This window comes from Ursus americanus, chromosome 1 (genome assembly GCF_024610735.1).
Source record: "Ursus americanus isolate L20-20 chromosome 1, mUrsAme1.1.p, whole genome shotgun sequence".
NCBI classification, from domain to species: domain Eukaryota; kingdom Metazoa; phylum Chordata; class Mammalia; order Carnivora; family Ursidae; genus Ursus; species Ursus americanus.
In genome coordinates this window covers 107,191,739-107,219,583 of record NC_142127.1, presented here as the reverse complement: position 1 = coordinate 107,219,583, position 27,845 = coordinate 107,191,739, and the positions used below count along the sequence as shown (strand labels likewise).

Here is a 27,845-nt window from a genome sequence, read left to right as displayed (position 1 = left end):
GCCAATAAGCAGGTGAGTCGGCAGATCTCTTGGGCCAGAGCCCAGTGCCCGCCAGCTGGAGGCAGTGGGGAGTCGTGGCTGGTCCTCCGGTCACCCCTCAGCCAGGAAGGCTCGGGCCTGAGTCGACTAACTGGCATGAGGAAGGGAGCTGAGCAAAGGTACTGGCTGGGAGGGCGCCGGCTCTCTGGGGAAAGCCAGTGCTCAGCGTAACACTCCTGCAGCCACGGGGGCTTGGACTTCGCTCTCCTCTGGCGTTCTGAGGGTCCCGCAGACCTGGCTGCTGTCTGACTTGGGGCTGCTCGCCTGGACCACAGCACTGGCCCCCCTGACAGAACCACGCCCATCGCACCTACCAGAAAGAACATCCTCTGCTGGAGGCCCTTCCTGGTGAGCTTGTGAAGGCAGCCCTCACGGATGAACTCCTGAAAGAGAGAGACAAGCGCCTTCGGTGCCAGTCCCAGGCCACCTCCGTGGGTGGTGTGCTGGCGGGGCTGAGGGCCGGCTTGATGTCACCATTTAGGCTTCTCTGAGCCCCTCTGGACGAGCCCCTCACAGGCCCTTTGACGGCGCCCTCCTGCCCAGGACCCTCCACGTCTTTCCAGCCTCTTCCCTCCTGCCTGCCTCCCTCAGCCATCCCACTCAGGCCCCAGACTGTCTGCCGGGCACTGCGGCTACATGTCGCCACAGGCCAGCTGTGCTGAGGGCCTTCGCGCAAAGCACACGGTAGTGTTCTTGCTGAGGGGAGCTCCTGGAAGGCTTGAGCACGGGGACACCCGAGTTCTGCTTCGGGAAAACCGGCCCAGAGCAGCTTGAAGATGGCACACCTGGTTCTCATCAAACGTCGGCCGGTAATTAGCGTCAGCTGCCAGCCGGGCACTGGCACGTGGAGAGGGGATTCCCAATACCACAAAGCCTTTCCAACCCAAAGTGAGACGCTGGTGGGGCTGGAGCTCCAGTAGGAGCCGGAAGTGCTATGTCCTGGGCAGTCCTTCCACAGAGGGAGAGGAGAGGGTTCTGTCTCTCCCACCAGGGCCTGACCGAACCGCCGGAACTTGGGGACATTCTCACACTTCCCCGTCCATGCTGGAACACCACCCCCCAGGCCCACACATGGACGTCTGAAGGCACAGATGTCAAAACAGGCCCCTAACTGCCCGCGCCAATGGCAGAAAGTGTCAGTCCTGGTAGTCCCAAAGAATTCCGGTTTGAACAATTTCCAGATATCCTCCTGCCCATCTGTTGGTCCTTTCAGATAAGTAGGAGCATGAGCTTCATACCCTGAGAACTTGCCAGAAGACCCCAGCCCTCAAATGGACTGAGCAAAGGCACAGAAAGAAGAACTTCACAGAAGCCTTGTGGACAAAACAGAGATGAGGAGGGCATGCCCTGGTACAGCGCCAGCACCGCACAATGGGCTGGGCCTGATTCTGAGCTTGAGGCTTCCTCGGCTGTGACGTCAGACCCACCTTCCCCATCCTGCTCTTTGGCCGTGGGTGAGCAGGTAGCCCCTGCCTCTTCCTGCGGCCGCAAGTCCTATTTGCAGGGGTTCCTCCCTCACAGAGCCAGCTCCACCACCCCCAGACCCAAGGACCAGCTGGGCAGCATCCCCTTCTCCAGGGAGCATGTCCCAGGCCTGTGGGTGCTCTTCCCTCAAATCCTGCCCCCCGCCATGCTGTGAGCCCGCCCTTGGCGGCACCTGCATTCTGCCTCTTAGGTATTTCCCACATCTTCTTGCCCTTTGATGCCTCGTTATCAACGTTCTTCCTAGTTAATAACCCTTGTTCTCAGATTCCTCTGCGGACATAACTAGTGTGGTTTCTGTCTCTGACACACACACGTATTTAACAAGGAGACTGGGAGCCCTGGGTTATGAAGCTCAGACTTTAGAGAGAGCAGCTAAAAACAAGTACGGGAGTGAGTGTTTGCATACCAACTACTTCATGCCAGGCACTGGGCCAAGCAGCTGACATTAGTCCCCTTGTTGCCCAAGACCCTCTATGTCACAGGTGGAGCAACCTGCCCAGGCCACACAGAGAGCCCACCCAACCCCTGCTCTGTGGCTACTCTCCTTAGCCCTCAGGGACAATTCCCAGGGGCCACCATCTATGACACACTGGGTGGGGCACTAGAAGAAACTACCTGTACTGAGAGCCCTACTGACCTGCAGGAGCTCCCAGCCAGCAGCTCCACTCGAGCCCCGTGGTCAGGGAGGGAAATGAAATGGAGTTATCCTGGCACCCAACCAAAGCCCTAACTCCAGGAGGTCAGAACCTTCCTGTGCATTTTAGTGCAGTTCATTTCTTTGAGCTTGTGACCCCACATTCTCTGTACCTTCTAATAAGGCTAACATGGAAGCATGACTTACACAACCACACGCTAATACATGTGTATTTGTGTCGAGACAGGAAACATCCTCATGCAACCCTCAAAATGGGTTTTTTTTGTTGACAGCACTGAGTTCAAAAAGGCATTCGTGACAAAGTAAGCAGCATGGATATATAGACCCATGGAATACGACTGAGAGTTCACAAATTAAACTTGCACATCTGTATCTATGGACAGTTCAACAAACTGCACTGGGAATGCCAGATATCCACACGGGAAAAAATGAAGTGGGACCCCTACCTCACACCACACAAAAAGGAACTACAAAGGGATCAAACCTAAATGTAACTGCTGAAACGCAGGAAGTCTCCACAAGAAAACACAGAGGTAAATTGTTATGCTGTGGCCTGGGCAGCGGTGTCTCATCTGTGACAACCAAAAGCACAAGCAACCCAAGAGAAAACAGCTAAATTCAACTTCATAAAATAAAAAAAAATGTTCTGTGCTGTAAATGATACCACTGAGAACATGAAGAAACAACCCACAAAACGGGAGGACATACTTGCAATCTTATTCCGGTAAGTGCCTGGGGTCCAGAATAGATAAAGAATCTCACCACTCAACAGCAAAAAGACAACCCAGTTAAAGGTGGGCAAAGGATCTGAACAGGCATTTCTCCAAAGAAGGCACACAAGTGGCTAATAAACGCATGACAAGAAACTTGACACTAGCCATCTGAGAAATGGAAATCACAACCACAATGAGATACCATTACGTGCCACCATGATGGCTACAATAAAAAAGATGAGATACGGGGAAACCAGAACCCTAACACACTACTGGTGGGAATGTAAAATTGCCCAGTAACTTCGGAAAACTGGCAGTTTCTCAAAATGTGAAACACAGCTACTGTGTGACCCAGCAGTTCCACTCCTAGGTATCCACCCAGGAGAACTGAGAGCACGCGTGTGCACAAGGGCCTGTGGACGAGTGCTCACAGCAGCATTATTCACAACCGCCAGGTGCACACCACGGATGAACAGAGAGACAGAATATGGTGCACGCAGAGAACGGAGCCGCTGTGGTGACTAAAAGGAGTTGCTGACCGACTACGGCACGAACCTGGAAAGCATGATGCTCCGTGAAAGCAGCCAGCCACAAAAGGGCCACACAGTGACTCCACTTACAGGAAACGTCCAGGAGAGGCAAAGCCCCTGAAAGTGGATTAGTAGCTGCCATAGATTGGGGAGGGAGATGGGGAGTGACTTAACAGGTACAGGTTTTCTTTTTGGGCAGATGAAAATGTCCTGGAATTACTGGGGATGATGGCACAACCTCGTGGACTGCACAGTGAATTCTGTGGTATGTGATTTCTGTCTCAATTACGTGCCATGAAGTGAAAGAGAACAAGGCTGGAGGCATCGCAATCCCAGAGTTCAAGCTATACTCCGAAGCTACCGTCATCAAAGCAGTGTGGTATGGCCACAAAAACAGACACATAGATCAGTGCTGGAAAACCCAGAAATAAACCCACAAATATATGGTCAATTAATCTTTGACAATGGAAGCAAGAATATGCAATGGGAAAAAGATTGTCTCTTCAACAAATGGTGTAGGGAAAACTGGACGGCAATATGCAAAAGAATGAAACTGGACCACTTTCTCACACCATACAGAAAAATAAATTAAAAATGTATTAAAGACCTAAACGTGAGACTTGAAACCATGAAAATCCTAGAAGAAAATGCAGGCTGTAACTTCTCTGACATCAGTCTTAGCAACATGTTTCTAGATGTCTCTTGAGGCAAGGGGAAAAAAGGCAAAAATAAACTACAGGGACTACCTCAAAATAAGTTTTTGCACAGCAAAGGAAACAATCAACAAAACACAAAGGTAACCTACTGAATGGGAGAAGTATTTGCAAGTGACATATCTGATAAAGGGTTAGCATTTAAAATACACAAAGAACTTATATAACCCAACACCAAAAAATGAAATAATCTGATTAAAAATGGCCAGAAGTCATGAACAGCCATTTCTCCAAAGGAGACATACAAATGGACAACAGACACATGAAGAGATGCCCCACATCACTCAGCATCAGGGAAACACAAATGGAAAAACCACAAGGAGATAATACGTCACACATATTAGGACAACTTTAAAACACAAGAAACAATGTGCTGGCGAAGTTATGAAGAAAAAGGAGCCCTCGTGCACTGCTGGTGGGAATGCAAACTGGTGCAGCCACGCTGGAAAACAGTGTGGAGGGTCCTCAGAAAGTTAAAATAGAATTACCACATGATCCAGTGATCACACTACTGGGTATTTACCCAAAGAAAACGAAAACACTAATTTGAAAAAATATAGGCACCCCTATGTTTATAGCGGCATTAGTTACAACAGCAAAGACATGGAAGCGGCCGAGTGTCCATCAACAGATGACTGGGTAAGGACGGTGTGGTGCACACACGATGGAACATCACTCAGCCACCAACAGAATGAAATCTTGCCATTTGCATCAACATGGATGGATCTAGACAGTATGATACCAAGTGAAATAAGTCGGTCAGAGAAAGACAAATACCATATGATTTCCCTCATATGTGGAATTTAAGAAACAAAGGAACAAAGGAAAAAAAGCAAGAAACTGACCCTGAAGTCTAGAGAACACACTGATGTTACCAGAGGAGAGGGAGTGGGGGGTGGATGAAACAGGTGATGGCGATTACAGCGCACTTATCGTGATGACACTGAGTCATGCACACAACTGCTGAACCGCTAGACCTGAAACTAAGAGAACACTGTATGCTAATTACACTGGAATTCAAAATAATTAAGTGACCATCTCAAAAAACTTCCTCAAAGTCACTCACCCTGCCGGGAGCGAGGAGATTCTCCACGCCGACCAAGTCCCGCTGCAGCTCTGTCAGCTTCTGGAGGGTTTCCAGCCGGGCGAGGCTGTGCTGGAGTGTGGAGGTCACCTCTGTGATGGCCTGGAGAGCGTCTGTGGGGAGAGACCTCTGAGTACAGGTGCCCGGGCAGATGGGCACGGATGGAACCCCCCACCCACCCCTTTGTGACAAGAACTGCCATTTTAAAGGGCAGTTTTAGTTTAAGGAACGTTCTACTCCTAACTCCTCACAGGACTGCCATCCATGATTTTCAGCTGCCGGTGCAGCAAATGGGGGTCCCTGCAGATGACCCGAAACTTGGACTTATTCAGCCCAAACTTCTGACTAGCTGACACTCAAGGTTGGTAAAGAGAAAGAACAGCATTTGTGAATAACTCATGTTCTAGGCACAGCAGTATTTGTTCTTTCGGGAGAATTACCAACCGTAGTTTAAAGGCTAAATAATTTGTATCTTTAAAACATTTGTACTTTCCTCCTTGAACGGAGGAACAGGTGTCATCTTACAGTTCCAGTACAGACATGAGGGCTTCTAATCCGAAAGGGAAACTCCTTCAGATGGAACACAAAAGCAGACACGAAAGGTCGCTGCGGTCCTGACCAGGCCACACTGGGGTCAGCTGCTTGGCTGGAGCGCAGTGACCACTTGTCTCCTTGCTGGAACCACTCCGAGAGTCTGCTGTCTTCCTGTCACTCACACCCTGGCCACAGCGCCTGGTGCCCCACACGGTACGGCAGGAAATGTCTGCCCCTCGACTCTGCCCCTGCGAGTCGGTTGCTCCCAGTGAGGTGAGGACACCTGCCTCGCAGCTTTAAGAGGATAAAGTCGGATAAGAAAGCACTTGCCTCAGCGAGTACTCCTCCATCAGTGACGTGTGTGTGACACAGTGAACCACTGTAAGAGCTCCAGGGGGGCTCCCACAGGGCTGACACCCAGGGTCAGCTCTGTGCACACTCCTGAGCTCCTGTCCCTTCTGGCCTTGCCATCCTTCAGGGTCCCACTCCAGTCTGGACACGAGGTCAGGCGGAGACTCGCTTTGCCCTGCTCATCCACGTGGGCTGCCTAGCCCGTGTCTGCCTCGGACAGCACCCGAGCCACTCTCTCAGCCACCGCGTATGCACAGGGTGCAGGACCAGAAGGCTCGGCTGCCACATGGGCTCCCACTGTCTCAGGCCCTGGAAGCTGGGGATGCACTTCCGACCTGATGCCAGACTGCTGGGTCTCCACAGAACCATCGTGCTGTTGAAGGGTCATCACCATGCTTGGCACCCGGTCCCTGCCGGGCACTGCCCTTGGGAAACACTGAACGAAGGATAAACGACGATCCAAAGCCACCCTCTCTAAGCCCAACCTAAAGGTGCCCATTTTGCCCAGGAGGCTCAAGCTCACGCTCTCCCTGAGGCCTATGGGTGGGAGAGCGGGTGGGGGGGGGGTCCCAACTGCAGCTGTCAGCTGAGCACGTGCTGGCTCGATGGCTTTCCCAGGACTTGAGAGACAGCCACGCTCTGTAGGCTGTTGGGCTATCAACACTCTATTGTGTTCGCAATTGACACGGCACGTTCAGAAACGCACACTCGCTGGGGTTTTGCCTCAGCCTGTAGGCTGGGTCCTACTAAGGAGGAACCCACCAGTGGCGAGTGGGCCCAGCCTTCTTCAGCCCGCGCCTCCCCTGCCCATCCCGCCCACCCCACCACCAGCGGGAGCTTTATAAACGTGCCGCACTTCGTATTTCCCTTAAAAGCTTGGGAGCACTTCTGACCATTTTGTCCTTCCTTTTAGTAAACAGAAAACGCTTGCTTTTAGAATGACGAGAAAGGAAGATGTCATCTGACCCATCAGAAAGCATCTTACATAAACCCCTTTAGGACTAGGGGAGACCAGCTAGAAGGAAAAGCTAAGTAACCTTTCATCTTTTAATGGGAGTGGTAGACTGACTTGTAAAAACCTCCAGCACTAGAAGTACACATAGGTTTAAAAGGTCAGGGTTTATTCCTGAGTCTCTTTAACACAAAAAACGACCAAGGCCATCTGTATCAGAAACTTCTAACAGGCCATTCTGACCCAAATGCTTGTTTGAGAGCCAAGGCTTTGAGGACAGAAACGCCCACTGGCAGCCGATCACCCTGAGAACTGCTCTCCAGCCCCAGTGCACGGGATGCGGTGGGGGGATAAGGGGGTGCTGTGGAGAGACCCCTCAGGGCAGGGGGCCACTCCCTGTGACCTTCCGAGACAACTGGAGTCCTTTCCTACACTTCAGACGTGCAGCAGAGAAGGGCCTTGCCCTCCACCAGCTGGAGAGGAGGGGAGGGGAGGGGAGGGCAGAGGACAGCCCTGACCACCGTGGTACTGGGCCCTTCTGGGGTGAAGCCCTGCACCCTGTACTTCCCACGTAAGGAAGCCGAAGCCGTCAGGTCAGCCAAAGCTGCTCCTACCTCGTAGCCGTGTGGGCTCCAGCACTGAGGCCACGCGGGCTCCTAACCGTACGGCCAGGGCAGCCCTGCGGGGGCAGAGGCCCAGCACCCACACTCACCGCGGCAGTCAGCAGAGTCGGGGTGCGCCGGCGCGTAGTGCCCACACAGCCGGCCCAGCAGCAGGCGGTAGTGCACCAGCCGCTGGATGGGCTTCAGCAGGAACGCGTTAAGAGGCAAGTAGCAGACCTTCTGGAGCTCAAACTCTTTGTACACTGTCTCTAGCTTCTTAAAGCGTCTGGTGGCCTTTTCCAGTTCTGTCAGGACTTCATCATGCCTTTGGAAGTAGCTGGTAAACTCCTGTGGAGGCACAATGGGGGGGCCTTTAGGATAGGAGATGTGGGGGCAGGGGGCCCGGCTGGCAAGCAGCTGGACAGCCTTCCCGGTGCGGATGTCACACACTAGCCGGAAATCCCAATGGGGCAGAACAGAGAAGAACAGCCCAGCATGCGTGAGATGGGAGGGTGGGGCTCATCCACAGACCGCCGCAGGTGCTGGGTGCACACAGGGCTTTACCCCCACTTTCCAGATGGAGCGCTGAGGCTGAGAGGGCTGGAACCTGCCTCACAGGACCAGTGAGCAGTGCTTGGTGGGGAGTGAACAAATCATGCTCCGGCTCTGCCCTCAGCCCTGGCAGAGGCCGCCGTCCCCACCCACACGCAGAGCGCTGATCGGACAGGGAACCATCCCTCCCAACACTTTGACAGCACAAATCGAAGAACACACGCGTATGGATTCTGAGTATTATACAGATCTTAAACCCAACCTGTCCCTCCTTACCTCCTGGAAGGTTTTAATATGAAATCAATTTGTTTTACTAATATTACTAAATATGACGTCTGTGGTATGATAACCTCAAAGAGGTTTGTGTGTATTTTGATTTTAAATTTGTGTAAGTGATTTTGGGATAGACAGAAATGACTAATTTACCATGGGCTGAGAAAAACCAAAAGAAGTCTCAGGTTAAGAAAGGGAGCTCTGAGCAGGGCTATGTGAAGACACAACTGAGTGATCTTGTGGGGCCCTCGGGTTTCTAGGAACGGAATGGGGCCCACGGGTAAGTCAGGAGTCTGGCTGGATTGGGTAGAAGGTGCAACAGGCCTCGGCTGGAGGCGGCAGCCAGCCTGGTGAGTGGGCATGAGGACGCGGGAACCTAGAGAAGTGCGAGTGGCGTTGTGTCTCTGGGAAGGGTGCCGTAGGGCTGCCCCAGGATGAACGTGAGGGTGGGCAGGCCTGTCCCAGGTCTGTTTAGCCAGAGTAAGACCCCTGAACAGTGAAACCACAGCTGGCCCCATTGTTTTCAACACCTGTGACAACTGGTCCTAATAAGAGGACATCTTGCTTTTGCCACGTTGCTGACCTTGGCTCCCGGAGTCATTCTGTTGGTACTTTCCTTGGCACTTTACCCAAGGGAGCCCTATCACCTCTGAGGGAAAAACCTGAATTATGAGCCAGTAGGTGTGTGGACACAAACCCTAATGCCAGCCTAGACAAGCTCTGCATATCCCACCGCAGGCTGGTGAGCTCAGCAAGGGAGGCAATAAATGCACACGGACTGGTCAGGCGGGGGCGGATGTCCCACTGTGGGTCACGGATCAGCAGGCACCAAGAGCGTCAGCCCATAGCACCTACACCCTCTCATGCTGTCCTGAGGGGTTGGCTCCACTGAGGGGACTCTGTCTTGACAGTCTGCAGTCTTAATGGGGAATGCAGTCCTGAGGAAAAAGCTGTCCTGATGGGAACAGACACCTGAGGGAACGCTGTCCTGAAGGGAATGCTGTCTTGAGTGGGATGCTGTCCTGGGGGGGGGGGACACCGTCCTGAAGAGAAAACTGCTCTGAGAGGGACACTGCCCGGAAAAGAAAACTGTTCCAATGGGCATGTTGTCCTGGAGGGAAATGCTGTCCTGAGGGGACACTGTCCTGAGGAGAGGACTGCTCCGAGGGGAGTGCTGTCTTGAGGGGAGTGCTGTCCTGGGGGGAATGCTGTCCTTGAGGGGATGCTGTCCTGAGGAGAAAATGGCTCTGAGGGGAACGCTGTCCTGAGGGGAATGCTGTCCTGAGGGGGACACTGTCCTGGGGACAACACTGAGACTGCACTGTCAGTTCCAGGGGTGGAGTAATCACACCAACCCGTGCTACCTTTAACTGATGCATGTTCCTGAGCAGGATGTCCCCGATTCGTTGATGATCGCCTGTGGCATGGGTGTTGGAAGACCCTTCCCTGGAGCAGAAAGGGACAGATATGGTTAAAACGTTGTTAAAGCTTGTGCGCTGTACTTTGATGGATCCTTGTGTGACTGGCCAGCCTAGTCAGAGCCAGAACGGCAGAGATGCTTGAGGTGGGAGGCCCACACTGGACAGAAACCATGATAACATTTTGACCATTCTCTAAAAGATGGTAATCGGCAAAAAAAGGGATCATCTACTTTAAACCTATTCTTTCATTCTCTCTTCTGGAATAGGATGAATAAAAGTGGCTGTTACAGGTCTACTCCTCCCACAAATTAAAAAGATATACTTCAGTGAAACAATGGTTCTTGTGAATTCGTTTCTGAAGCTGGGAAGTTCCTGAGAACAGGGATAGGGACAGGGTAGAGCTGTCCACGTGGGGTCCAGTGCAGGGGCCGCCCGTGTGCGCAGGGTGTTACCAGAGCGCCAGCCTCTGCTCCACCGCACGCAGGAAGCCTCTGTGGAACTCATAGATGGGGTCTATGTTGGAGAAGAGCAGGGTCATCAGGTCTGCAGGCATGGCATCCTCCTTGACCACGGCACTGCGGAACCACTGCAGGAAGAGTCGGGGTGACCCAGGGACCTTGCTCCTGAGGGTCAGTACCCACAGGACACCCAGCATTGACCCCAGAGTCCCCACTGGGACAGCTCAAATCAGTGCTACAGCTGTCCTCTTGGCTGACCACCCATTTTCACAATATAAGAAAACAATTCTGGGTGAAAAGCTTCAAATGGATACTCCTAGTTTTACAAAAATTGGACGCAATATTCTGACCTTAGATACGCTTTAAGGTATCTTTAACAGAACACAAACACGTACGTCTCATGACGGCCAAGAGGTCCTTCTCAGGAGGGATCCTCTAGCTCTGGTTTAGGTTTAAGAAGTATTAAAGAAGACAAAGTAATAAAGGACTTAGGTTTCATACCACAGTGAGAACTTCTAAATCCTTCAGGTATGTTCGTTCTGTAGCGAGAATCTCCTTCACTATGAAATAGGCCTCATCTGCTGCCATGCTCTGCAAGAAGCACAGACCGTGTGAGCGCGGGTCTGGCGGCCACGTCACCGACGTTCACAACACTCACTTTCTCCTGCTCCCGTTCACGTCACCGTGCACTTTTCACCTGTGATTCCTGAAGGGATTTCCTTCTGAGTAAAAATATAAACCCAGCTGAATCTCCCTCCCATGTTTTTCTCATTTTATGTTATTACTTTTTTTTTTTTTAAAGATTTTATTCATTTTGAGAGCGAGTGAGCACACGCACAAGAGGGGGGTGGGGGGAGGCAGAGGGTGAGGGACAAGCAGCTGCCCGCGGAGCAGGGAGCCTGACACGATGCAGGGCTCAGCCCCAGGACTCCGAGATCATGACCTGAGCTGAAGGCAGATGCTGAACCGCTTGAGCCGCAGAGGCGCCTCGATGTTATTTTTGAGAAGAAAAATCACTGTTCAAACATCAACATGTATTATTGAAGCCTATTACTGGTTTTGCCGTGAAATTATTGTTCTGATACCACTGCTAGAGGTGTAACTAGTTAACACACAGATACACACACGTGTATACATGCATATGTGTGACTATCAACGACTGAGTCTAACTTCCAAAGGTCATGAAAACTGCCAAACACTGTACACTCCAACTGCACCCTGTGTTAGAGCACGAGGCTGGCTAACACGCTTTGACTGCAGGGCCAGAGATGGAAATTCTTAACTGTCCATCAGGGCCTCTGCCTGGTGTTCGGATGCCAGCAGCCAAGTCAGGAGCAGGAGGGGCTGCACTACCCCGGTGACCTGGGCCCTACCACACCCAGCTCTTGGCATTCCAGCAGTGGCCAGGCTGCATGCTGCACCTGGGTGGGCCTGTGTCTTGGCCCTGCAGGGCCCCTCCCTATCCCGAGCACCTCAGGGAGCTGCCTCCGTCAAGGTCCACCTCAAAGGCCCCTACTCTGTCCTTTCCCACCTGGCAGACACCTGGTCCTGTTCTATCCCTGGCATGCTCCCCTGCACCTCCTCCACCAGGCCGAGGACCTTAGGGCTGACTGTCCCTGAGGCCACCATGCAAACATCCACAGAGCAGGTACCAGCCCCAAATAGGCACCTGGAGCGTGCCCAGGAACAGAGGTCCCTGCCCTGGAGCTGACAGTACAGAAGTAAAAGAAGGGGTTGGGGTGGAGGCCCAGAGGCATGGGGTAGCCACAGCCTCTAGCAGAGACAGGCTGGAGGTGAAGGGTGAGGGGAGGGATAAGAGATAAGTGAGCTGGTTACTGGTGGGGAAGGCAAGGGGGTCCTCTGGGGTCTATCAGAGCACATCAGGGTACGCTAGGTCCCCAGGACGAGGCTGGCTGCTGCACTGAGAGTAGCACGAGGGGCTGGGGGTCAGCAGAAGGCCTCTGCACCATCCAGGCTCCACAGCTGGGGAGGGGAACAGCAGGACCCCGACACAGTCTCAAGGTCAAGTTCTGGTATGGGTGGCAGTCCGAGGGACAGAGAAGGCAAAGGCAGACTGTTTTGGGGCCCAAACCAAGGGAAAAAGCTGCCGTCCCCAAGGTAAGAGGTTTGGGGAGGAAGGTCAGGGGTCAGGTCTGCAGGAGTCTGGGATGGAAGCTGACAGGGGAGGCTGGGCCAGAGGCTGGTATTTGAGGGCCCACCTCTTCCCTGTGTCCCTGAGCCCAGGTGAAGCTTAGCAGAGGCTGCAGTGTTCTCACAGCGGTGCCACAGGCGCACTCCTCCTGCGTGCCCTGGAGACCACAGCTATGGCCGTGTCCCCTCCACCCCACCGGGCATATTCCACGTGACCCACTCTTCCCACATAATCAATAGCTGCTCTGTCTTAGCGGCCAGGTAAGCCTGCTCTGCAGTCTTGTGATGCTGGGGTCCTGAAAACATCTTGGAGTGCCCACGCCTGGTCCCTGGAGCTCCAGGCCCTCTCCCCACAGAGCGACAACCTCTGTGCTCTCCAATTCTTTCTTTTTAGGCTTTGTGCTGTTAAAACATGACTTTTTCAAATCCCAACTCTGTCAAATCTCTATAAAATGTCACATCTCCACCACAGCTTGGTGTGCCTCAGGAGCTCTCTGGGGTCAGAGCTGGCCCCACGAGGCCCACGTTCATGGTGTGGAGGCTGTGGGCCCCATGCAGCCACGTGTCCCTGATTCTGCACATCTATATGGGCCCACTGTTGGCCTGGGGCTCTGGGTGGGGAGTCCATGCAGGCAAGCCGGCTTCCTAACTGCAGTCCCCTCCACATGGGGTTCCAGAAAGTGCCTCAGCCGAGTGTGAACCTGCAGAAACAGGGTCACCCCGAGGTTCTGGACCCACTTCTCTTCCATGGAGGGTGAACTGCCCAGAGAGAAACACTCAGAAACAAGCCACAGCAGCGTCACTGATGAGCTCACAATTACGTCCTAGTTAGTGACAGGGGACACAAGGAGTGCGGTGGTCAGGAGTGCTCATGGGCAGCCTGTGTATCCAGGGCTGGTCTGCTGGTTTCCAGCGCAGAGAAAGCCTGTTAGGGAACCTCCCAGGGGAGCAGAAGCCCAAGGGCTGCTCCCTGGGAGCCACGCAGCCAGCCCACTCAGCTGCAGGTCGGTGGTGCTGGGCCAGCATCGGCCAGGGAGCAGAGTGCAGCTTCCCGGCAGAAGGCAGCCCGAGAGCCTTGAGCAGAGGGGGACCTTGGCCACTTCCTGAGCCCCACGCAGCACGTCAGCCTTTATACCCTCCGAACACTGTTGGTCCTCATTGATTCCAACTGGAAATCAGGGGAGAAGCAGCAGGTTAAGCGGGACACACTGGTGAGGAGGGACGCCGGGAAACAAGCGGGTACAGGCGCTCCCGACGGAGGGGTCGGCACACAGCCGAGTAACCAGATCCAAGCGCAGAAGCCCCACGGCGCTGAGCTCCCCGAGCTGCCACGGAGTCCTTGGGGGCCCGTGGCCCGGCTCACAGCCAGCACGGAGCGCAGCCGGTTCACCGGCCTTGAAGCCCTCACTCTCAGCGCTGGGGCAAGGGCCACCCCAGCCGTCCGGGAGCCCTCCTGCGCCCGGTGACCGCTTGGCTGCACGGCTCCAGGCAGGGAGGCGGCTCGCAGGGCTGGAAATGATGAGGCAGCACTGTTGGCGAGGAGAGGAGGCAGGGGGAGCTACGGGGGGCAGAGCCTGGGATCCCCGTGTGCAGGGCCCAGCCACGGCTCGGTGAGGTGCCTGTGGTGCAGCCCCCAGGCTCCCTCTCTGAAGCCCGGTCTGGATGTGAATGCCACGGCCACCCGCCATGACCCTGGTTGGTGACACCCCTATGTTACAAGTCATCACCTAAATGATTATTTTTTGTAGTACAGAAAAGTACAAGTTAAAATTTAGTTCTTTACACAGCTTTCTAGCCATTTTGTTTTTGCACTAAGTAATAGTGAGCTAACCAGATGGTCATTAGGTTTCCAAAATAAATAAATAAAAACATCCTCAACCCAACCATCTTGGTGCCAAATACGGTGTCCGAGCAATGAGGACGGAGACCTGAGGGGTGGGGGCTGCAGGCCCTCCACGTGGAGCCGGGGTCCAGGGACCCCTGCCCTCGCCGGGCCACCTCACATGACAGCACGCCTTCTGGCTCAGGGCTTGCTCTCTCTAAAGTGGGGCCCAGGAAGGAGTGTGTGCTCGGAGGGCTCACCAGTCCTCCCACTGGTCCACCCCACCTCTCAGAGAAGCTCACGTGTCCCACACACAGTGGCCCTCGGCTAGACTCTCTCTTTGGCCACTTCAGGATGAAACCCATGGCATGACAAGGCGTTCTCCATGTCAGCTCCCCCACGTGACAGGTGCCTGTGAGATGGGGTCCCATCTGCTTGCGGCCATCTTGCTTCTCAGGGACCTCCTCCTCCCGCATGTAGGGGGATGGATGCTCCCTGGGTCACCACGGTCCACAGCCCATTATTTCAACCAGTCTCTTTCCCAAACCTCCAAATGCTTGGCCCTTTGTCCTTTTTTGTGTGCCCTCTCAGAGAGCTGCCTGCCCGGGCTGCCTTGTCCGTGTCACCACCACTCAGGCAGGGGGCACGGGCCAGGAGAGTGGGGATGGCCGTGCGATGGGTGTCACTGCCTCTGGCCAAAACCTCGTCCTTGAGCTCGGACGCTCCTACCTGCCAGCCTCCCAGTGCGTGCCCTCACTCCTATCTCCGACAACAAAGAGAAACCTGTGGGCATCACCTCAACTTCCTACTGTAAAGACACACACCTGACACATCCCTCCTCCCCTGCTTCAACACTCCCCAGCGCGCCCCCCCCCCCCCGCCCACCGCACCATCTTTCAGAACCCACTCACCCATGAGCCCAACAAGATGGGGTCCCTGGTCATGCTCCCTCGGCACCTAAGCCTTCCCCTCCTCTCAAATACCCCACTGTTCAAGAGAGTGCCCAACAAGGTAGGGAGGGCAGGAGGCTGAGGGCTCCCCAAGGCCTGGCCATCCCCCCACATCCCCACTTGAAATCCACAGGTCCCAGGAACTGCCGTGAAATAAGGAAGCCTGCCTTTGCGCAAAGGTAGCTGAGAAGTCCCAGGTGATGTGCGGCTCTCAGGACAGATTTCACTGGGGGAGCCAGCATCCCCCGCACAGAGCCCGCCCTGCCCGCTCAGGCTTCCCTGCAAACCGAGTCCACCAGCAGTAAGCTGTCTGCTAGGGCAGTGCCCACCTTGTGTTTCGGCTCCTCCTCGCTGTCCATCCTGGCTCCGCCAGCGTCGCTAAGGACAGGGCTCAGGAGGGGGGATAAGCCTTGCCCAGCTGGGTCAAGAGTCACCTGAGACGCAGGGCTCAGGCTCAGTGGGCTCTTCCGGGTGGAGGGAGAAGGCTGAGGACTCTCCGTGGAAAGGCCTGGAATTGAACGGGGCAGGGGATGGAGCGAGAAATGAGAAAGGTCCACTGCGCTGGCCAGACACCAGTTCTTACCGCGCTTTAGCCAACATTAGCCTAATGCTACCACCAGGTGCCTTCTGGTAGGAGTGTAAACAAAGCCTCGATCACGTGCAATTCTCTATGTGACATAAGTGAGATGAAAACAGGTTGGCGGCTGGCCAGTCCAAGGTCAGGGACCAACCACAGGCGGTTTGGACACCCAGGGCTCCGTGTGTCTAGAGGTTTTCCTTTGGTCTACACAGGACGCAACCGTGATAAAAGCAGTGGCGTTCAGTGTGCAAAGCAGAAGGCGCTATCAGAGAGGGCGTTCTGTGGACGTTCACGGAAAGGCAGACGGCAGAGGCTGGACACGAGGCGTCCAAGCGGGGCTAACAGATCTGAAAAACGGAAGTGTGCTTTAAGGTCACACTCGTCACTTGCTCATTAAAAAAAACTGGATCACATAAACTCACTGTACTGTTTTCTACTTCTTTGAATTTTTCATGAACAAGGATTTCGTATTAGTTTTCTAGAATTATACCTCAAAACCAATACTTTTTTTCTTCTTTAAATAATGTTTGCTTCTGACTAGGCAGAAGCCAAAATTCTGCCAGTTCCGAGACGGCTGCTGCTGAGACCTACCCCGTCACACATTTTGTCCTAAAGGAAATCTCTTATCAAGAGTGAAGTCTCGAAGGGTTATTTCTTATGTTTTTCCACGGGAAATCAGTAACTGTTCCATGCCACGTTTTAAAGCTATCCTTACAGCAGAGTTTTATACAAGAAATTACCGGCCTTAGAAGCTATTTATAATAGAAATTTACCTCAGGTTTACAAACGGACAGCCGTCCTAACTCCGCAACTCCCATGATTTCCGACTGCGACTGAGTGAGCACACGCAGTGCTGCACAGAAGTCACTGGACTGGAGCCCCCGGTGCCTCCCCTCCCCACCCACCGCTGGCTTCGAAGCACGATCCTCTTACGCCCTAGTCAGACTTCAAATGCAGTCGCCTACAGTGACAGTTTATAAAACCAAAACTTGGCTTATTTGGCCTAAAACATGTACGTGTGCAGGCAGGCAGCTTAGCGCAAAGGAGCTCCTTGGAGGACACCGCTGTGCCGAGCGCCTGCTCACCGGACAGGCATGAGCACCGGCGCCAGCTAGCCCTGCAGCACGGCCAGTGGGCTGCAGGGAAGGTCCTTATTTTCACATTGACAAATGCGGAGCTCTGGAAGGCTGCACTGTGCTGTCAGGGGTCCCGCCCAGGGCTTCTGGGGGTGACCTAGCAATGCTGTAACAACAGAGCTTTCCTGCAGGATTTCGCGCAGTGAAAACATGAGCACACACTCACTGACAGTGTAAACCTGGACAGCGTTAAGAGTGTGAAATTATTAACAACCAGTTTATTAGAATCTGCTTTTATTACACATTTAAAATACGCTAAGCAACCTGAAAATCACATGGAATTCCTTTGTCTCCCCTGCCCCACAGAGTGCAGGAGCCGAGGGCTCTGTTGGTCCCTGCAGCGCGGAGGACCCCCTACGTGAGGAAGTGGCAGGTTTCCAAAGATGAGCTACTTACGATTCATACTCCAAAACCCCTTTTGTCCCGAATAGGCCCAGAATTGAATAGAGATCTTTTTACACACAGAGAATTCAGAAAAAAGTCCAGAAGCTACTAGCAACAGATCTTATTTTTCAATTGTACCATTCAAAGCATGAGACCCGATGTTTCACACGTACTGGTTATGAAAATAAGCTAAGTTCACTGTTCCAATCCGTCCCTCAGTGCCCTACAAAGCGCCTGCCTTGAGGACGGGCAGTCCTACTGCAAGTTAATAGTGGACAGTTTCCCAAAAAGCAGCTGCAAACTTGACTTTATGTTTAAAGAGTAGAAGGTGGAGCTCGAGGAGGTGGCCCCCACTGAAGCGTCAGGAACACGCTCCACGGGCCGTAGGGCTGGCAAACAGGCCATGGCCAGCGCAGGCTCGCCGGGCCATCGGATTAGAGAATGCAGCTTCTGATAATTGCCTCTTTGGTGATGAACTTGTGAAAGGAGCTGCCCCTACGGGTAGACTGCTCGTTTGGAATAAACTACTGTGGTTCTAGGGAGGTTCAAAGTCATCTTTGACATGATCACTGCAGACACTTCACAAAAATCATCAACTCATAATTTAGTGAATAGATTAAAAAGTACCACAAACTGCCATTAAACATGTTTTTATTAAATCTGTCAGCTACAGCGAAACATTATAAATCACATCTACTTCACATTATGTAAACAGAGACCCTACCAGACAAAGTAAATCGGTGGGGAGATAAGTTTTCAAGCAAGTGGCATACGCATGTAGCCCGTCTACACTCGAGGCTGTTCGGCGTGTGCACCCACGGCCCCATGCCCTACCCTGTGTGGGTCAGCCTTAACATCACGGGTGCGGTCAGCTACGCACACACTGCACGGAGAGCATAGGTGCGGGCCGCGGCTCTGCAGGCGTGCGCCCCGAGAGTGGCAGAGTCAGCGGTGCTTGAGGCCGCGGCTCCGGACCGTGCAGGGCAGTGGGGGTGCAAGGGCACTAACGTTAGAAGCTCCCTGCCACAGAAAACCCTGTTGACACTGACAGTGCATACCAGAAAGCAGGTCTTAGGATTTTTAAAATGCTAAACATTGTTTTAGATACCACAGAATACATTTAGTCGTAACTGCCATGGAAAGGAAAGAATCTTAAATATTTGTAAAAACAGACTCCTGTGTCCAAGGTCCTCTACCAAAAAACTGCAAGAAGATTTTTCTGAATTACGACAGTCCCTACCATCGAATCCACTTAGACACAAAGGTGATAGCCTCCTGCCCCACTCCAGCATCGAGAACGACCGATTCCTTCACTTGTGGTCGAGGAATTCTTGGAAATTCTTCAATTTCCAGCATCCAGTTATTTGAAACGTATAGAGACAATCTAGTTATGTTCTCCTGAACTCCACATTCCTGTTGGAGGGGGTCCACACCGCCCAACCTGTGGTTCAAGACAAGCTCTGCGCTCAAAGGGGCGAGTTAGAAGGTTTGATCATCTTCAAGGACACACATTTAAAACATTTCAAACTGTCAAGAGTAAGCAACTCTGACAGGTGATTTTATTTTCAAAAATTTCTAAGTATTTGTCTTATAATTTTTGAAATGTCATTTTTAAAAAAGCACAGTATTATCCTTCTACGTTCACCTTTACTTCATTCACCTAACTAGGTGGTGAAAGATCAACATCACAGAGCAAAATCGGAGCGTATTTTCATTTCATACCATTAAATTCTTTTTCAAAACTCTGTAATAAACAATCTTGACAATTTTGCCTGAGGTGGGAGAAGAATCAGCTTTGGTTTGGGAAGTTCAAGGTCAAGTCTGAAGGTTAACATGCTAGCAGGAAGTAGGATCTAGAAACTCCCTCTTTGCCCTGCAACGGGTGGTTGATTCTATGAAAGGAAAAAGCTAAACTGTATCAAGAACCTAGGTAAATGTGAGCTTAACAAGTTAGCAGAAAACTGCTTCTGGCTCCACTTTTGGACTAGGATGTCACAAGTCACTTTTATCCAAAATCAGGCTCAACAATAAAAGCAGGAGGAAGAAAAATGGCTGGTATGCGGGGGTACAGATGCTAGTTCCCCTCTCTCTGTTATCGCAGGCCTCCTCTGCCTCATCTCTGCCACCTGCCAAGTGGCACGGCAGGGTCTGACCTGTGCTGCACCCTCTCCTGGCACTGGGGGCTCACCCAGGGCCTCACCCACAAGGCTGTGAGCAGGTGTCTGGCACACAGGGCCTGGGGGTGCGGGTGTGGCTGTGGCGACCTGAACTTCAGAGGGTGACATCAACACACATGGTGCCCCCAAGAAGCATTTTCAGGCTTTCCTTGCTAAGGGATAAACAAGACTCTTCCCTTATTAGGGAAAATATGTGTTCCAGCCTACAACAGTCACACCTGGGGCTGTCTGCCCAGGTCAGTACCCGCAGGCGTGCAGTCCCCTGCGTGTGGGCTCTAACAGAAGACGCAGCTTGTCTATGCGGCTTCAGAACTACCAGAGCGACGGGGGCAAGGTACCCCAAACACACTACCCCAAGAAACTAAAGAGCCTGCAGGTGATACTCATCAGGAAAGAACTGTAATCTGGGCTAACAGGATTCAAAAATAAGAGCCATATAGTTTTTGCCGTCGTAATCAGTCAGCCCAGAGATGGAATGGACAAAAGAAATGCTTTTGAGCAGTTTCTTGAAATCCGGGTTTGTTAATGAAATACCTCCTTGGGGAACTACTCATGTTACCACTTCACCCTGAGCAGGGGCACTGGGCAGAGGGCGGGGCCCGCGTGTCGTGGGAGGGAACATACATGCCCATGATGCACCGTCCCCCACGTGGGGAAGTGACCAACCATGCAGGGTCCGGGAAGTCTGCGCTGACGGGCCGCCGCCGCCACCACAGCACCCTGCTCTGGCCTATGGCAGGGCACAGACACCGAGCTCCAGCAGGAGCTCACTGCCATGTGCCTCCTGCCCTGATTGTCCTGGGTGCTCGGCACCATGGATCCCCAGAGGAGACCAGCACCCACTCCCAGGTGTCTGCGGCTCAGAGTGCCCAGAGAGGCCAGGAACCTGCCCCCTCAAGGCTGGCAGCAGCCACTGACCAGGAGGTGGGGGCAGTATCCACCACGCTCCAAGGCCTGAGTGGGGCTGGAGAAGTGTAAAGGCGAAGGCTTGTGTTGGCCAAGTGGGAAACTCAAGTTCAGAATGGGGGTAAAGACCTGATCAGAATGTGAGCAGCTGCTACACTTTGGGTTGGAGATTTTATAGGGTAGACTCTAGCTGATGGGGGAAGAAGGGCAACAATGTTCTCACCTTCAGAATTAAGCAGCCAACAGCAAGTGTTCTGTGCGCGCTACCAGCCAAAGGACAGCGCCTCCACGGGCCACCACCTCAGAGGCACGGGGTGAGGCCAGAGCACAGAACACAGCCCCCCCCAGGTCCGCGTCTGCACGCTGGCCGCACGTGTCAGGCCTGAGCGGAAAGCCCCGAGAGTGAGCGAACGCTGCAAAAACACAGGACACCTTCCCCCTGCTGGCCTTCCACAGGGACGTCACCGTCCACACCTGAAGGAAGTCCATCTGTACAGCGTCATGGTGTCTGTCTGTTGCTCAGACGCCTATGAAGTGGAAGAGGCGTCAGTGACGAGGTTGTGAAAACATTACGTAGCTGTTTCGGGGATTCATTTAATATGTGAGATGATCTTCAATATATGTAAGTCAAAACTATAAACAAGGAGGGGGAAAGGAAGCTAGAAGGTCCATTTCAAAGTTCATAGTCAATATTTCCTTCTTTTATTGAATAAACAAATTCTGAATTAGTATATATCTGCAATTTCAGAGGAAAACAAATGTTGTAAGGACCAGGCAACATCACTGTTTCCTGTAGAGAATGAATAAATTAAGTGCGTAAGGAAGTGCTAGTCCCTTTCTTCCACATTTCCTAGGGGAGGGTGGATGCTTTCAGGTAAAAGACAGCACCCCAGGACACCTCAGGCATGGCCACGGCGTGGAGAGGGGCCAATGCGGCCACCTGCGCTCTGGCATGACAAGCTCCGTAACTTCAAGACAAGGACCAGAGCAAAACCCCAGCAGAGTGACCCCTTGGCCCTGAGAACACGTACTAAAATTCTAAACCGTAAGTGCCCAGAAGAACGGTCACATTGTCGTCTGTGACGTCACTGTTCTAGAAATGGGTCTCTTTGTTGATGTTCCATGAAGCAGGAGGGGTAAGCGTACCTTGAAGACTACAGGCGCTACACCGAATGTCACACAAACACACGCACACAGGGACGTGGCTCACGCACTGTGTGGGTACCACGGGACCACAGCCACAGCGTGAGGGGTGCTCACAGTGACTCCGGCAGGGCTGCCCATGGAGGAGCTTGTACCGAAAACCAAAGGATGACTACACAGCGTGATTCAGAAAGGACTTTGTGAACAACACAGGGGAACGACCTGGCCAACAGAGCTACAGGTTTCCCCCTGAACGGTTTGAGGTCTTATTTTTATCGTCCATCCATCTACTGTTACTATTATTTTAAAAATGTGTGTTGTCACGGGGATAAAAGGGACAGCATGGGGAATATGGTCCATGGGACTGCCAGGAGGTTGTGTGGGGACACAGCTCACGATCAGATTTGTCCAATCACTGCTGTACACCCGACACCAATTCACTCTTTTGTGTCGATCACACGATTGCACTGTGCTACGTGGAAAGGGGAGTCCTAACCGAATCTCATACTTAGAGAATCCCTCTGGAGTACAGAAGAGCCGCACGTCCACACCTGCGATGTAAGAAGTTACACAGTACACAGCATTGGCTGTTTGAGTGCGGTCAATCTCACTAAACCGAAACTTTACTGTTATTAAACTTTAGATACTCATATACTGGCTTACATAAAATACTTGGACTTGGGAAACTTAAATACAAAAATAGGCTTGATAACTAATAAAATAACTAGTCTGCCTAGAGCAGGTGGGCTCTGTGAGGCAGACTCACCAGGGGCAGTCAGCACTGTCTGTGGCAGGGCAGCTGTCGGTCTGTGGCCCCCAGGCTCCTGGCTGTGCAGGGCGGGCGGGCGCCCCTCCTGTCGGAGGTGAGGCCTGCGTCTGGCCAAAGAGGGCAGCACGTTCAAGGAGAAAACTGTCAGCACTCAGCTTTTCAACTGCACACTCAGCAAACTGGCTCCGGACGTAAGACGTGCCGGCTACCACTCTGCATGTCTGAGATACGAACATTCATCCTAGAATCCGGCACGCACAGAACCGCTGCGCAACACGAGGGCTTCCGCAGACAAGGCAACTGTGTCCATAGCCATAAGCAAACAAAAGAAAGACCCAATGCTGCTTCAGGAAGTACTGACCCTCAATCTGAACCGTCCCAGAGGTCTCAGTATTTATGGTAAACCATTTCTTACTAAGATAAGACAGAATGTCGCTGCCTAAACTGCCTGCTATTCGCAGCATTAAGTGTCCTTTGGGCTCACTTTCCGTGGTCTCTCAAAAATTTCCTCCAGGTGGGGGTTACGATTCACCCAGATGCAAAAGGGGAGGGAGGCACGAGCGGCAGGCACCTCCAAGGAGAGGCACAACTGGTTTCCAAGTAACTGGCTTCCCTAGAAAGGGAAATCTGCAAACTTAAACGTATTAGAAAAGAAAAGAAAAGAAAAGAAAAGCTCTTACAAATGTCTCCAGAGGAATCTGGATGTAACGCCCGCTCCGGTGGTGCCCACGGAGCGTCTGAGGCACTGGGCTAGCGTCAGAGCCGTGCTGCCCCATGTGCTGCCCGCGTGTGGAGGCCCCGGCCACGTGGGGGATGTGGGGCGATGGAGGGTGTGGGGGAGGGTGTGTGGTCCAGGGTCCGTGCAGCTCTGGGTCCAGCCTCCAGAGAAGCAGGGGAGGGGCAGAGAGGTGGTGGCACAGGCAGGGACACGAGCCAGGACCAGGGGCCCAGCTTCTCCCACTGGCACGAAGTGGGGGTCTTCTCAACAAGATGAGATGGGAAGAGTGGTCACGGCCACGTGCAGTGAGCGGATTGTGTTTGGAGCCCAATTTGAATACACTGGGTATTAACAGGCACTTTAGGCAACAGGGCGAATTCAAGTACGTCTCTTGTATTAGAGGACAATAAGGGGTTACGGATTCTGTGACTGTAGTGCCATGCGAGGAGGTGTCCTCGAGCTCCAGAGGTGCACACAGAAGTTCTGAGGACAGTCACACACGAAAGTGCTACAGCGCCAAACACGGAGGAGAAGGAAAAGGACGGAGGCCATGCACAGGGTCCGCCTCTGGGAACGCTGATGGATGGGGGGTGGCAGGGCTGTGTTTGCTCCCCGTTCTGCTTTTGCATATTTTGCAAACTTTCTAAATAAAAAGCTAAAAAATGAACTCCAGAAAATGAAGTTTCATTGAAGAAACAACAGCCCTTTACAGGAAGGCCCGGCAGAAGCTGTCGGGAGAGCAGCGGGTACTTAGAACCTCCAGGACGAGAGGGTGAGGAGGCACCTGCCGCTGTGCACAGCCCTGGCTGTGCCAGGGAGCAGGGCTGGCTCAAACCCACCCCCGTGGGGCCTGCTGCCCAGACACTGGACACACGACAACTTAGGTTGGCTGAGGGCAACGCCAGGCACATTCATTAGAAGAGAGGGAGCCATTCTGACGACTAAGGTCTAGGAAAAACATTGCACACATAACAGCGAGTAACTCCTCACTGCACAGATCCAAGGTGGTTTGCTGAGTGACACCAAGGGGAAACAAAGTGTCTGGAACATGCTCTTCCACCCCGTGGTTCCTAAATGTCCCGCCCACTGCCCCTCCCCCCAGGTCACGGCATCTCTCCATAGACACTAGTCAGCCGACACGGAGTGCCACGACGCCTTCACACTGCACGGAGGGCAGGCCTCAGGGATAAGGGGTGGGGTAAGTGAGGAGGGCACATGCCATGCACTGGCCCCCCGACCACAGTAATGAGACTGTGGCGTAGGTTTAAGCAGCTACAAACACGGAAAATCTATACATTCATTCAGCAAAAAGCCTCTGCTGGTGTCCAATCAACACTGATGACAAAAGGAAGATTGTGCTCCTGCAACAGACGGCGGGCTACTCGGTGTGCGCTCACGTGTCCCCAAGGCAGAGCATTCGAGGTCCTGCACACAGGAACAGAGGGGAGGCCTGTAGTTACTGAGGGCCATTTAAGAAACTTAGCCTTTAACACTGCTCCACTAGATGGGACCAGAAGGAAAAAGCTACAGATACCCAAAAAACAAAACTGTGGACTTATTTGGCAAAGTCAACAGTGTGTGTCCAGGCTTCTCCTCTGATATCCACAGACGGGGACAGTCTGTGCCGTGGGCAGAAGCCCTGACTTCACAGTGGTGCAGGCCACGGCACTGGCAGATGTCCCCGCCTGGTGGGCAAGGCCACCTCAGCCCATCTGCTCACGTGACCTTTCCCAAGGCCTCGGGAACAGACACAGTCCATGACGGGGCCTGTTAAGAACAGCTGGGGACTGTGTATCATAAGCCACCTGACCTGAAGGAAACGACATTCCCACAGAGAGAGAACACAAGGCCTTGACATGCGCAGAGCTCCTGGAGTGAGCAACCCACTCCCTGGGTCTGAAGGAGACAGCTCTGGGGAGAGCTTGCACACCAACCCTCAGGCAGATTGGTGCGTCTGGTTCTGAAGAAAACAGTTCAAACTTACATTGCATTTTAAACCAAAGCTTCTCCAAGCCCACTATCTAAACACAGCACTACATCTGAGTCTAAAGTTAGCGGACGAAGCCTTTGGCGCAGAGAGCACCCCGGGCCGTGCCAGGGACCCTGCCACGTGCAGCCGGAGAGCCCGGCAGGCAGGAAGCTGCGGCCTCCACGGCCTTTCCCAGGGTCTGGGTTCTGCAGGGCGTCCTTGAGATTTCGTGCGGTGGCTGGACAAATCAAACAGAACCCCCACCCCCGTGAAGCATGAGCAGCAGGAGGCATAGTCCACATACCCCATTAAAGGTCAGTGTGAATCAGAACCGTGGAACATTCAGCATGTATAGCACCAGTTTTTAGTTGAACCAAAGCATATGCCAGAAAAATAAAGCTGTAAAGACTAACTGATCAGTCCCGAGCCAGAAATACTTAACTATCTTAAGCCTTTTAACATCATTCTAAGCAAAAGTTTTATCCTTCAACATTCAAAACAGATAATCAGAGGATTAGGAAAAAGAGGAATATCTAGCCCCAAACACAGAATCCCTTCCTATGTCTAAAAGCCAACAATCTGCGCTCACTGCACTTGGGTGTGTGGCTGGGTCATCCCATAAGGGAGCCCAGCACTGGTCAAGACGGGTTTTTATCTATCCGCTCTCCGGGAGTCAAATTCTTTATGCTCTGCAAATCGAAAATGACTCTCTCTCCACTCGTCTGCGCAAAAGGGTTGCTGAAGAAAAGGCTCACGTCTAGGGGGGCCCCGGCCTCTGCACCCCAGGAATCTGTGTCTGTACTGCTGGAGTCCTCAGCTGTGGTGGGTGGGTAGCTGAGCTGCTCTAACTGGTCAATTATGTCCGAGAGCTGGAAGGCTGAGCTGGCCTCGGAGCGGACCGAGCAGGCTGGGAAGTTGGCCATGGAGCTGGCCTCGGACTGATTGGCCGAGCTGGGGGTACGCACAGACAATCCACCGTGCAGTGGCAGGTTGCTGAGGGAGCTGTTCTCGGACTGGTTGTTCCTCAGCGAGCTGGTCTCCGAGGGGCTCAGCAGGCTGTGCATCAGGCTGGCTTGTGCTTTCACCTCAAACAGCTCGGACGTGTCTGAGGGGTGCACATCGCCACCAAAGCCACCCTCTCCCTCAAATCCAAAACCGTGTTCTACACGCATGTGCATGGCGTCAGTGGGGTACCTGCCTGGGCTGGATGGGGCAGAGCCTGGGTGAGCACAGGAAGGAGCCTGTGGGGCGAGAGCACAGTAAGGGAAGGAAAAGGCCTCTGAGCCTCCGGCGAAGAAAGAGATGTCTGCCGGGTCATCGTCTATGAACTCCTCAGACACCTGTAGCCGGGTGTTTGTCAATGTGAAAACAGGCCCCCCTACACTGCCCTGCCGGCTGTGCGGAGGCTCCCCTGTGTGGGGTGCTGAGCCCATGACCAAGCCACTGCCACCCCCACCCCCACGGTTGCTTTTCCCAGAGGCTCTGCGCTCCCTGCCAGCACCCCCTGCGTCTAGGTCTACAGTGGTGTCGTGACTCCGCCCCACAGAACGGCTGGGGCTACAACTCCTGACAACACGACAAAACCCAACACCTTGACAAGGCTGCAGCGCAGGGGGCCCGGGGGACTGGGCCCATCGGGTGTCGCTGTCGGCTGCTGCTCCGGTGCTCCTCTCTGCGGCTGGCCTTTTGGCATCAGGAGCCTGGGGCTCTGTGAGGGAGCCACTGCTGTCTTTGAAATCGGGTGGGCCTCGAGGGGCCAGAGGGGATGTAGGAACCGAACAGAAGGAGGCGTTTGTTGAAGATGGGGACGCAGAAGTCCTCATGCCCTCGGTGAATGAGATGCTCTGGGGATCACAAGTGAAGAAGAAAAAAGGAACACATAAAATTACAAATTACCATTAGAAAGTTGCAGAGCTAACTGGACCCAAGCTAGTATGTCCACACATTTCTATCTCAGCCTCTGCTAAGAAGGGCAATTGACCAGACTTTCCCCATTAGAACTGAAGATTTGTAAATACAGACAGGATTCCAAAAGGACCCAGGATCATCTGTTTAAAATCCCTTATAATTTCATTTTTTCTCCTATGTTATTAAATGTCTACAATGAAGAAAATTTCCATCGTGAAAACCTAGCCATGCGCACTCATGTCTCCCGGGTGTCCCGTCTCATCCTGAAGCTGCACGAGGACATGCTGGTTGCTCTTCATTTCTGGGGAGCAAATCACAGCCAGAGGGTGTGAGCCATTACCACTCAGCTAACAAGACCCTAAAGCAAAGCACCCACAGGGGACACACATCCAGATTCTGCTGCACTTGGCACTCACTGCTCAGCAGGTCACTGCCAGGGAGCGACGGAGTGCATTGGTACGTTCACATGGGCAATGAAGGCCAGCGGCCCAGGAGTGCGAGGCATTTCGGCAGTGCCGGTGCGGCGCCCAGCACGACCGAGAAGAGGCTTAGAGGTGGGGGAGCCTGGCCCTCACTCGCAGCCGCACACGCAGGGACACAGAGCGAGCCCTCACAAGACACAGTCACACCTCCAGGAAGCTCCGAATGACTCGTACATGCACATCACCATCGAGAGCATGTTTAGACCAAAGTATCAACCAACAGTCCTGAGTCACTCGGGTGTGAGGAGCAGTGTGCAGCATGGCTGAGTGCTGAGGAAGAAGCCACAGTGGTGACCGACCAGAAACAAAACAGCAGCTCTCAGGCACAGGTGAATCTGCTCAGATGCTCATCACATCACTTTTTCCTCATCATTCAACCAAATTGTCA

The 27,845-nt window shown here is 53.1% G+C and overlaps 1 protein-coding gene across 4 annotated transcripts in view; it reads right to left on the bottom strand.

The window, feature by feature from the left end:
• FARP2 (FERM, ARH/RhoGEF and pleckstrin domain protein 2) overlaps nt 1-27,845 on the bottom strand; it is a 106,018-nt gene that overhangs the window by 7,594 nt on the left and 70,579 nt on the right. For all 4 annotated transcript variants that reach the window (XM_087865133.1, XM_087865148.1, XM_045795852.2 and 1 more), the window contains 8 exons: nt 26,659-26,911; nt 15,615-15,793; nt 10,864-10,953; nt 10,357-10,490; nt 9,848-9,929; nt 7,769-8,006; nt 5,202-5,332; nt 354-422 (listed from right to left, as the gene is read on the bottom strand). In XM_087865133.1, the coding sequence (XP_087721259.1) occupies nt 354-422; nt 5,202-5,332; nt 7,769-8,006; nt 9,848-9,929; nt 10,357-10,490; nt 10,864-10,953; nt 15,615-15,793; nt 26,659-26,911 (1,176 nt within the window). The remainder of the gene's footprint in view (nt 1-353; nt 423-5,201; nt 5,333-7,768; nt 8,007-9,847; nt 9,930-10,356; nt 10,491-10,863; nt 10,954-15,614; nt 15,794-26,658; nt 26,912-27,845) is intronic.